General features: G+C 39.8%; 2 protein-coding genes across 2 annotated transcripts in view; both read left to right on the top strand.

Moving 5' to 3' along the window:
- Positions 1 to 1,448, top strand: part of hs2st1a (heparan sulfate 2-O-sulfotransferase 1a) — a 58,990-nt gene extending 57,542 nt beyond the window's left edge. The window contains exon 8 of the mRNA XM_034104985.2: positions 95 to 1,448. Coding sequence (XP_033960876.1) covers positions 95 to 318 — 224 coding nt within the window. The 3' untranslated portion in view covers positions 319 to 1,448. The remainder of the gene's footprint in view (positions 1 to 94) is intronic.
- Positions 1,449 to 4,171: 2,723 nt separating this feature from the next.
- Positions 4,172 to 12,433, top strand: part of LOC117461825 (serine/threonine-protein kinase N2-like) — a 46,405-nt gene continuing 38,143 nt past the window's right edge. The window contains exon 1 of the mRNA XM_034103789.2: positions 4,172 to 4,428. Coding sequence (XP_033959680.1) covers positions 4,408 to 4,428 — 21 coding nt within the window. The 5' untranslated portion in view covers positions 4,172 to 4,407. The remainder of the gene's footprint in view (positions 4,429 to 12,433) is intronic.

The following is a 12,433-nucleotide window of genomic DNA, read 5'->3' as shown; positions in this document are numbered from 1 at the left end:
ATGAGCAGTGAAAGGGAAAAACTCCTGCAACATAAAAGTAATGCTGAATGTACCTGCACCACTTTAATCCTCCTCTCCTCTGTAATCCTCACAGGGAAGAAATCCCACCTGAGGAAGACGAGCGAGAAGAAGCCGCCCACGAAGGAGTCCATCGCCAAGCTGCAGCAGTCGGCCATCTGGAAGATGGAGAACGATTTCTACGAATTTGCACTGGAGCAGTTCCAGTTTGTCCGGGCACATGCTGTCAGGGAAAAGGACGGGGAGCTCTACCTGCTGGCACAGAACTTCTTCTACGAGAAGATCTATCCCAAAAACTGAAGAGTAGACGGACACGTGGCAGATGTGCGGCCTGAGAGGAAAAAGGACACATAAAGACTACATGTGGCTGTCTGTAGAACATTGTATTGAGAGCTCTGACACGTCTGTGCCAGCCAACTGGACTCGTGTTTCATCAGCAGGTTTTTTTTTCCCAGCAGCCTCCACTCCCCCTCATGTCAAAGGTGGTCTGACGCGTCGGGAGACGGCCTGTCCAGCTCCGAAACATTGTCATCGGCTCTGTAATGTTTGGTTGTTTGGTTGTGTTTAACTCTTTGCTAAGGTTGTCTTTTGTATGTAAAGACGGTGACGTTCTCCATGCCTCACCACTACTACTAACTTAAAGAGATTTGAAGTGTACGACTACTGTGCTGTATTATTGGACTTGAATGAGAACGTTTGAGGTTTTTATAAAATAAAAATCCTGTGACCATGGACTATTTACTGGGACACATACGTATGTTTTATACTGTACTTGATGCTGGGTGTAAATGTTCAGAGGCCTTTCCTCCGTAATGAAGAATATTATCGAGTGTACAAAAACACCTAGGTGAAGATGCTGCTGCTGCTGTAAATACTTACTACTTTTCTCAGTCCTATTCATCTACTGGCAGTTTTTCCATGGTATGAAATCAAAACGGTTAACCATATTAAAATGACAGTTTGTAGATTTCTTTCAAATTCTAAATTCAAGACTGCATTCTCTTTTGTCATTTTCATTGTAGAACCAGTTAAACATCTGCGTCCACTTTGGCTGTAACTACTTTCATTATTTTTTAATCTGCTGATTATTTTCATAATTTATCAATTCAATGTTTGTTCTCTCCCATTTTTTGTAAGTGATATCTCTAAATGTTTTGTTGGTCTTAAAGCCAAAGATATTCACTTTAATATGAAGCTGACCACAACATTTTGCATGAAAAATTACTTTAGGGATTAATTTGAATTATGAAGATAGATGCCCATAATTCGTCTGCCAGTAGATTTAGCAATCAGTCGACTGGTGTGTTGTGATCGCTCCATTAGTGTCCACCTGTATGTTAGTCTGACTCTTTCATATGCTGACATTTTGGGAAATGTGTTTTTTGTTTTGTTATTAAATGTGTGAGGCTACAGGCTTTATGCTAAGCTAACCCTGCTACAGCATCAACACTCTCATCTTACTTCATAAATAGTTGCAAGTTTCCACATATAATATGGTGGAACGGTTGGTACTTTATTTATTTATTTCTTCCCTGAAGGTTGGATTTATTGCTGTTTTACTGAAAAAGATTAGGGCCGCATGTGAAATATCAACACATGGCTGTTGTCATCTTTTAATTGCCATCCTAACGATATATACTAACACTGCCAGAGATGCAGGTGTTTTTTTTATGAAATATTTATAATTTTCACAGCAGTAGAGGTAACATTTCAAACTTGATCTGACAAATAAAGTAACATAGTATCGTAAAGACAAATAAAGCTGCTGTGGAAATGGAAGCTGGATTGTTTCAGCGCTGGTATCCTGCAGAGGGAGATACAGAGCTGCGCCGGCTTCCAACTGTGCGTGTGTGTGTGTGTGCGTGTGTGTGTGTGTGTGTGTGTGTGTGTGTGTGTGTGTGTGCGTGCGTGTGTGTGTGTGTTCTTCACCATTTTCATTAGTCTTTTTAATTTCTGATATGGTGATTAAAATAAGTTAAATGTGGAGTCATACTTAATTACATTTCAAAAAAGGATGCCAACCTGAGTGTATACATCCCACATGGTTTTATTATGGAAGTCACTACAGAGTACTTTTGTCAGTACTTTGGAGCCTCAGAGTGTAGTAGCTGTCCAGAAGGACTCAACAACACTAACCAAAATCAGAGATTCACACTGCTGTATGAAAAATGTGTATTGTACCTTTTTATTTTTTCCCCCACAACTTTCTTAATTGAAACGTATAAATCAATCAAGAAACAACAGTTTGGTTATACATTAAAAAGCTTATTTCTGGACATGTAATTATGAATACATATATTCAGTAAAAAACTAATAATAATCCAAATAATTTAAAATAAATATAGATATGAACAGAATTGAAATAAATGACTAAGGTCATGACTAGTTGGCTATTACAGCCTCATTGTATATTATAATAATGTAAGTGTCATAAACGTGTATTTGCCACAGATTACATTTTTTTGCAATATTCCAAAATCCATTGGCCTTTCGTCAAGGGAGCCATTGCAATCCTAGTTTACGGGATTGGGCTACACAAATACGGCCTCGCTAAATCTTAATGTCACAGGATTTAGTGTAAACGGGACTTAAAACAGAACTCCAAATTGTTTGGGTCTCATAGGCCTCCTAGTGCATTAGGATTCCTCTTATTCTTACAACCTCGTGGTGTAATACGTCCCTGCCCAATAAAACTCAGTAATCATCTCATTAATCGCAGCAATAATCATTACATCATTAGTTTATTACAGGTCATAACACTCCCACAGATCAATATAGTGTTCATTCAACTAACAGCCGGAGAAATACAGAATACACATACATGTGTCTTTCTGATGAAGGCCACAGGTTAACCAACCAGATTACACCGTCCACATCATATCTGTTTTTTACCCCCACACCACTGCAACCATAAATCTAGGTTGTGTATACTGCTGATAGTCCATATTGATCCAATCATGAAAGACAAAAGCATCACGACCTCTGGGGAGTGTCACTGTGGGGATTTTAACAGGAGAACATCATTCATAAGTCTGCCCAACAAGACCATGTTTATGATGTGGACAATGCTGAGTTTACTGCGTCGTTGTCCCTCGCCAATACATATTTGAGACATGAGCCCAGAGAGAGCCCAGTCTCTGAGAAGTATGGCTTGTGATGACTGTGTCCCTGAAGGTTATGTAATGCAGCAGTTAGTCTTTTCACTGGGCTGTGACATGTCTGACCCGGCCCCACTGAGGAGGCTTCAGTGTTTGTCCTGTGGTTTCTTCACAGCAGCTCCTTCTCATCTATCTGGCCCAGCAACTCAAAGTAAACTGTGACTTGTTAAGTATTTAATAAAGCTGCTGTGGTTTGCATTGCCCCTCAGGATGTCAGCAATTTGTGACAGCATCTGCATTATCCTTTGGATTTAAATATTATTTGTTGATCAATATTAAATAGATGACTGTCTAAAGTTCTTTATGGAATTAAAGGAGTGCCATCAAAAGAAAACATCTTTAAAACAATAATTAAAAAATGTGGAAATATAAAGAAAAAACAAATATGAATAAAATAATAAAAATCATTTAAATAATAAAATAACAACATGTTGGAATATAGAAAGAAAAAGCCACATGTTTTTTCCCGATTGCTTTAGTTTAGTTTTTATAAGGACAAGGAAAAAGAAAGGAATTAAATTAAGTGTATGAAAAACAATAATACATTTCATAAATATAGAATAAAATAACTATTCAAAAGAAAATGTATTAATTATGTATCACTTATGATTGAGCACTTTTTTATACAGTACATGTATCATCACTTTTCTACTCTACTTTTTTATTAAATTAAGGGATGTAAATACTTATTCTCATTTCACCTCTAATGAAATGCACAAAACTAAGAACTTATTTTACATCTGCAATGCGTTTGTGCGTTTTTTTATTAATTTAGTTTACATTTCAACTCCAAAATAAATCACTGACCAAGTATCCCTGTTTTTCCATGTGTGTGTTTACCCCGGGATGAGTCTGTGAGCATGAGGTAAGGCCAGCCTGTAAGCAGTGTGGATCATGTGTGTAGCTGTCCGGCAGCCGCGGCACTGCAGCTCCTCTGGGCGGACTCTCCTCTCTAACCACCGCCTCTTTCTCCAACTGCACTGGGACAGATTTATGCCTCAGCTTTTTTTTTTTTATGAACACCAGTCCACCCTCCGCCTTCATGACGGTGTGACCGCGTCAATGAAGTGTGAAGACGACATGGGAAGGACCGTGTACCCGAGATGACCGAGGATTTGGTCCGAATAATCTTTTTGTCGCCAGAGAGGGAAACTTAAAACAAGGCTTGTTTTTGGACTTCCACCTCCCCTCCTCTCTCCCCGTAGGATTTGATTCAAAGGCGAAAACCAAGATGGCCGCCGACTCCGTGCAGGTAGGAAAAGTTGACAACTGTTGCGAAAAGTGCGCAAATTTGCTCCAGAGGTTAAACTAAAAGCTAGATAACTGTTTTATTTATCTAAAGTTGAGTCGCTGTGGGGTGGGAAAGTTGTGTTAAAGTGTAGGGCCTGTGCTAGCCCCTAAGGGGTGTCTGGGAATTATCCATGGATTGAGGCCTGGGAAACAACTATCCAAAGTTACTTTTCCTGAAATATTAAAGTTGTTAAACCGGTGCTTTTGTGCGGAAGCAGCTGTGTTAATTAACGCTATGGCAATTGTTGTAAACCGTGTTAATGTTGCTGTAGCGGTGAGTTAAATAATGGTTGTTGGACGTTTACTAACAGCTATGTAGCCTGACGTTAGGTTAACCTGCGTTACTTTAAGATAAAACAGTTTCCTCCGTGTATTAACAAAGTGTTAGGACCACCGATAAAGATATATTTTCAATTTTTAATAAGATGCAGCGTAGTACAGTTAAAATGTTCCAGCTTTTCCAAAGACAAAGTCTTCACTGTTTTCTTGACGTAAAGTTTTTCAAACACGTTACAGACTTTACTAATAAGCTTAGGCTACAGTGTAAAATAAGTCTGAACATCTATATTTTAAAATGTTAATTTATTAAAACGGCATATTAGAATAACAGTCATGCCTCATATTCTATGACTCACTTTTTAATGTGGTTTCACTTGAGTGACGTCAGATTTGAAATAAGTCTTTCTGACACAAACATAGTCCAAAGCAACTGACATGACAACTCCTCCACAACTTGAGCTTGTCAAGTTTGGACTGCTGTCAAGCATTAGCTTTAGCAACAACCTCTAGTTACTGAATGCATATCAAAGTTAGAACCAGGCTTATTGCTCACACACTATTATTCATACAGGGAGTATGAGAGGGGAAGTAGTTACAGCAGATATCTAACACAGCAAGCTAACACTTTTAAGAAAGTATTAGTTGAAATCTATCTTATTTGATTCTCTAGTAGTAATTACCTGTTGCCATATCAGTGAAGCCTTACTAGGCCAGATTAATCATAATGCTTATCATTCTAACCGAGTGTTTGCTCTATTCAAACCACTTAAAACGACATTTGGCACATAAGCTAACTCGTATTTACATTGAGGTAGAAGCTCAAATGTTGTTTAATGTGCACTTTCCCTGCTAAATAAATAAATGCTTTATTGGTGATATACATAGGTAAACCACCCTGATTGACAATATGTTCTGCTTTGGGTTGATACAATTTAATTAATCACAGTAGACCATATAAACTGTCTGATAATGGTAAGCTAATGGCAAAACAGATGTAGGCTAGTCCAGTGGTTCACAAACTTTTTCATGTCAAGGAACAATTAAACTGACACAAATGTCACCACTGACCCCCACTTGATTTTTATTACAGAAAGTGTATGATACCTGTGACCTTTTTATAGTATAAACTCTATCATTGTGCTACGTTTTGATGGTGCTAAAGAGAACATAAGTTATTCCCCTTTTTGCTAGACCGCCTGTTTTCATTACAGGTAACGAAGGACACCAATGGAGAAAAGTGTCTATTTGGGATCTTATCACATTATTGTTGAGGCTTAAAATAAAACAAGAGGGCTGGCTGATGATGGTTTGGCAAAAACTCTTAACACATGCTTTGATTTAGTGTTGATAAACGATGATGCATAATTATTTCTAACAATCATTAGTAACCTTCCAACAAACAGTATACCTTTTATACATATGTTTTATATCCCTTTAGGTGCAAACCACCTTTCTCAGCTGCCTCAGTGTTTGCACTGTTCGGATTATGGATGTTGCCAATGACGTAGGATGCATAAACAATAACAGAAGCCCAGCCCTAGGTTGTATTCCTATACCAGGTACACTGTAGTCGCTGCATTCATTTTATATTAGGCGATTAAGACCATGTGTAAGTCAGGCGTTCTAAAAGATATATCTATGTTTAGCAGAGGTGGATCCGAGCTGCCTAAACTTTCAAATATATTCACAACGGTGGTTATATGGAGTGGAACCAGATCTACTCAGCAGAAGCAACAGGTGCTTCAGCACATTTTATCGCTTGTTCTCCGTTGTGACATTGAAGCGTGGACACACAATAAATCTACTTGCTGTCCAGCTCCGAAATTACCAAATAAATTGACCAGAAGTGCAAGACATTACCTACAGTTTGTCTTGACATGGGATATGTGTCAGGAGGATGTGTGAAGGGCTGCATTTGTAGGATTTGCGTTTATTAGCCTGTGTTGCTTTTTCTGAGTGCACCAGGCTGTTGCTAGTGCTCTGCAGCGAGCTTTGGGGTAAGGTTGTAGGTCGAGATAGGCCTCATGGAGAAAATGGCAATGGCTTGGCTTTTAAAGCGAAAGTCTGGATAGTGGCTTCAACTTTTCCATTGTCCTATTGTTTGAATGAAAGCTCTTGTTGTTGGACTTGGAGCTCTCAGGCTTAAGGAGCAAGTTAACCTGCTTACACTTGAGGCTCAGACCTAATATTTGCTTTTACCTCACAGTTTCCTTTCATGTCTCGGGCACTAAAAGAGCTCTTTAACAAGTTCAACATGTTAGTTGCCCTACCTTTGTACAGACAGTTTTTTTTAATTCAGTTTCTAAGTATAGCTTACACTGTTTTTATTTTGTGTGGATTAACAGTCCATATTCTATCGTTCTAAAAAAAATCAAACACATTTCATTATCCTAATATTGATCAACGCATTACATGTCCTTTGTTAGTTGCTTTTATCCAAAGCGACTTATTCGAAATCCAGCACACTATACACTGAGCCACAACCTCAAACATGTAGCTCAAATATTTAGTCTCTTCATCTGTTGTGAGCAAGCCTTGAACATTTCACAGAGCCACACTGACGGGAACAAGTGCCCTCCATCCATCACAAACTGTATGCACTGTGCTCTGAGTGGAAACATTTGCTTACAATTCCTGCTTCACTCGTCTTTGAACCTAATAAGTCTTGAGTTCTCCGTTTGGCGTCATTTCCTTGACAAGGCAAGCGTTTAAGCAGCGAGAAATGATAAGGGACTTACAGGTAAAATAACTACTTGAGGAAGTATTGCAGTTAGCGAAACAAGAGGTGAAACCAATTGTGAAAATTAGCTCCTGCTGGGATATGGTTTCTTCTTTTTGATCTTGTATTAAAGCGCAGACCTTGTGGGTGTACTAGCTGATTTATTTCCATCTTATCTGATTGGCCTTTCATGGGTTTCCTTGCATTGTTGCACAGTAAAATAGGCCCTTTAGGGTATCCTCATGTTGTCCTCATACAAACAGGGCTACAGTGCAAACAAGTACTTGCAGAGCATCATTTGAAGTAGAGAGCTGCTTTTCCCTAAACCACACACATTATTCTTCCACGTCCAGGAGTTGTGACCTCCCATTTGAACCTATGAGTCATCCAGGAGCCTCAGGACCGGAATATGTGCAAACTATAGTTCCCTCTGAAGTGAGCACCTATAGATGAAGGTGGGTGATTTCACATGAGAGTATGACTCTGTCCATGGAAATCTTTTTAACCAATTCTCACCCTAAATCTATCGGTCAGATGTAGGATTTACTCCAGGTAACTGTTCAGCTGACGCAGATTGTCTTCTAATAATTCTTGATGATCAGTTGAGTTAAAAGATGATGACCTAAGTCACGGGTGTCAAACTCAATTTCATCACGGGCCACATTCACATTATGGTTGCACTCAAAGGGCCGGTTGTAACTTTAATACTATATAAATATACATATATAAATATTTAATATATAAAATAATGTTTTATATTAAATGATTGCCTCTGCATTGGATTATTATCAGATATGGTAATAACTTCAGAATTAACTACGTCTGAAAGCAGAAGTCTAGGGCAAATAATTGCAAGTCTCTTCAGTGAGAATGTCACAAAATGATTTAAAAAGAAAAGCAAAATAAATAAAAAAAAGTAACATTTTGAAAAAAAAGTCAATTCTGAGAAAAAAGGCATATTTAGAAGAAGAAAAGTCAAATCTGAGATGCATTGTGGGACATGTAGTTTATGGGCAACGTGCTTCTGTAAATTGCCATGTAACCGTATAACAAACATATTATATTCTTTGCAAGCACTTGTGGGGCCACATAAAATGAAGTCGCGGGCCGGATTTGACCCCCGGGCCTTGAGTTTGACACCCCTGACCGAAGTGATTGGCAACATAAAATGAAAACTTGGCCTCTACTCTAGAGGAAGTGAATGTAATCTATGTTTTAGATAGATCTGCCACGAAAAGTCGATTAGCCAATTGGTCCGGTCTGGGCAATATATCATTATATATATCAATATTGTGATAAGACTAGACATTATCCTTTGGGTGATCTGGCATTACTGTTCATCTTTTCATGTTTTAAAGGCTGCATTTCAGTAAAGTGATGTTATTTGTTGGATTAAGAATCAGAAATCTTTTGTTTGTCCCACATCAGGGGGAATTTTACACTGTTAAATTAAAGAGACAGTGCAGATAAAAGGCAAAAATAAAATGAGCAGTAGACATACATATTTAATAAGAGGCAAGCACAAGTTAATAAAATAATAAATCAATAAGTACACATTTGTGAGAAACAGCCGCATCATAATAATATAGTAAATATATAAAAGTAGCCAAGTAGCAGCCAGTTATAACATTAATACACACGGCATCTATTGCACGCCTGTCCGTCCTGGGAGAGGGATCCTCCTCTGTTGCTCTCCCTGAGGTTTCTCTCCCATGTTCCCCTTTAAAACAGTGGGTTTCTCCGGAAGTTTTTCCTTGTAGGATGTGAGGGTCTACGGACAGAGGGTGTCGTATTGTCATACTGATATTCTGTACAAAACTGTGAAGTCCACTGAAACAAATGTAACGTTTGTGATATTGAGCTATATAAATAAACATTGATTGATTGTGTATATTGCACAAAGCAGTGTTATCTTGTAGACATTATATCCAAATTAGTTATTATATTATCAAAATATCTCTGTGTAAATATTTTATAAAGGCACCACTAGTCAACCCTACAACATCATTGCTACTAGGGATGCTCCGATCTGCAATTTTGGGGCCGGAATCAGTATCGGCCGATCCGATCGAGTGGGCGGGCCTATAGGGATCTTCCATTTAAAGCAGAGGTGCCCAGTACGTCGACCGCGGGGGCAATGCTGGTAGATCGCGAGTCATTCATAAAAAAAAAAATCCAGCTCCATTAAATAGACAAAACAGGTTTTGATCCCGCCGCCCTGCCACTTAATTCAGGAGTTTACTTGATTGACAGAAAAAGCGACCTATCGCTTTCCAGTCTGTTAACCCAGAATGCAAAGCGATACAAAATCAGTCAAGTGCCGGGAAAGAGACAAACAAGAGACAAACAACAAAATGAGTGCGGGACCGAGAAAAAGCTAAAGACATACCACTTCCACCCAGAATGGGAGGAAGAATATTTTTTTTTTTATCACATTCAAAGCCTTATGTGTAAAGCAAGCGTCGCTCTGCCAAAGAAAGGTAACGTGGAGAGGCATTATCGGAGTGTTCACAAGGCATATGACAGCGACTTCCCTCCGAGTAGCGAGTTTAGAAAGAGAAAGGTCATGTATTATTGCTACAAAAGCATTATCTTGCAGTCTTATTGTCGCCAACTCGTTTCTAACATGCAAAAAGACAAACAAATGCGTCTATGGTCGGTGTATTTTCGACCTTTCCAATCCAGACGAGATCTCTCTCTCCCCCGTGTGCGAGGGGGGGCGGGGCAGTTTACACACACTCGGCTGCTACATGCAGCAACACACAGAGGGGATGGCGGCGAGAAGCGCTCCAAGGTGTGGTTAAATGTTACCCGTCTTGAGGTGGACAATGCTCGTTGTCAAGAGTGTTTAGCATGTAAGGGCGGTAACACGAGCAATTTGTCTAAACATTTAGCAAAAGTGCTCCACATTCAGACGGAGGAATGCACCGGGTTCCACTGTCTTTCTAGCAGCTCTGTAGCTCCATCCACGAGGAACGTTTCCACGTCAGGTGTTATGTATGCTAGCAGCAACACACAGAGTTAACTCAATTATACAAACATGGGTTAATGATTAGAGGTAACCGAGTTACTCTTTATTTTGTTAAAGTTTCAGCTATTCTGTTTACAGTTCTGTCATCAGATTATTTAATACGATTTGTTAAAACGTTGTTTCTTTTGATGTGAAATATTATTTATTTTATTTAAATAAAAAGCAATGTTAATTTTGTTCACAATTTGTTAAGTTAATTTAATAGTGTATTTTTTAGTGCTGTCAAAATTATCGCGTTAACGGCGGTAATTAATTTTTTGAATTAATTGCGTTAAAATATTTAACGCATGTGCAGAAAGGCCCGCCCCATACGTGCCACCAGTGGCAGAGCCAGGGTATGGCTGGGGTAGGCTACACCCATACCAAGAAATGGCTTAGCCCCACCATGAAAAATGATGTTAAAGTAAGCAAAATAAAGTCTGCCAACTCGCGCGGAGTAAATTGCACAGACAGCAGTTAGTAAGACTGATTTCAGTAGCCACGGTTTTGAAAACTTTTGTCACGTAGTGATCGTCTTCTCAATAGAACATCTTTGATAACGGCGTGGTGTTGTTGCAGGAAGTCCCGACGCAGAATACTTTTGCTGTAGTACAGGGCAGAGCCATATAATAGTAATAATATGGCTCTGGTACAGGGGTGCACATAACTGGTACGCAGGTTATGTGCGTAATCTGAAATGCGTACCGTCACTTGTGTCACAAAGCGCATTTTGCGTACCGACGTACTTGTGAAGCTTTTCCAGAAGGCGGTTAGATCACCGGACGACAGAGTCGGTCTCCGTGTGCACAGACAGGGCTGCTGTTAACGTCGGTCTGTACCAAAACTACGCCAACCGGCTGCGGAGGGAGACTCCCCCCCTCACTGGAGAACTGCGCTAAAACAGCTGATCACAACGTTCACCCTCTGTCGTCACTCTGTCGTTCCCCCCCCCCCCCCCCCCCCCCCTGTCTGTCGACTTTCCTGAAGTACTCCCCCGTTGATAGAAATCAACACGTAATGAATTAAGACCCCACGGTTTGATGATTGATAGGTGTGTGGGTTGTCTTTCATTTTGACACACAGAACAATGTTATAATAAACATAGATACTGTATGTTAAATGGATATATCCGCCTTCTTTCATTTATCTTTCCATTCCCACAACGATATACATAAATAAATGGCATATTTTGGACATAGTTCAAATGGTGATTAATCATGATTAATTAATTTTTAAGCTGTGATTAATCTGATTAAAAAATTGTAATCGTTTGACAGCCCTAATATTTATATAAATATATGTGTGTGTTTATGTCCGCAGCTGTAGCCTGTTATTGTCTCATTATACCGCACTGTGAATGAATTAAAAGTAAATATATAAGTGGTCATGAACACATCTGTCCATCAGAGGGCTGCTGTGCCTCCTGTCATCATTGATGGACGTCTCTTTAAGATGACCGCTCAGAGGAGAGGAGTTCTCATTTCTCTAACCGCCTGCTCCTTCCCCTCCTCTCTCCTCGGCTCCCCTCATCGGTCCTCCGCTCGCATCTCCTGTGGGCGGGACTAAGTCTCGAGGATAGGAGTCGAGAAAGGGAAATTAGAGTATTGAGAAACCTCTTTAGTGTGTGTGTGTGTGTGTGTGTGTGTGTGTGTGTGTGTGTGTGTGTGTGTGTGTGTGTGTGTGTGTGTGTGTGTGTGTGTGTGTGTGTGTGTGTGTGTGTTGTGTGTGTTGTGTGTGTGTGTGTGTGTGGTGTGTGTGTGTGTGGTGTGTGTGTGTGTGTGTGTGTGTGGTGTGTGTGTGTGTGTGTGTGTGTGTGTGTGTGTGTGTGTGTGGTGTGTGTGTGTGTGTGTTGTGTGTGTGTGTGTGTGTGTGTGTGTGTGTGTGTGTGTGTGTGTGTGTTCCGCTCACCGTTCCGTCACAGCTGGTGGATTTCTGCTTCACACACGTTTCATACCGCTA

Source organism: Pseudochaenichthys georgianus, chromosome 17 (assembly GCF_902827115.2).
Source record: "Pseudochaenichthys georgianus chromosome 17, fPseGeo1.2, whole genome shotgun sequence".
In the NCBI taxonomy this organism is placed as follows: Eukaryota; Metazoa; Chordata; class Actinopteri; order Perciformes; family Channichthyidae; genus Pseudochaenichthys; species Pseudochaenichthys georgianus.
Note: the sequence above shows the minus strand (reverse complement) of the source record. Positions and strands in the feature narration are given on the sequence as shown.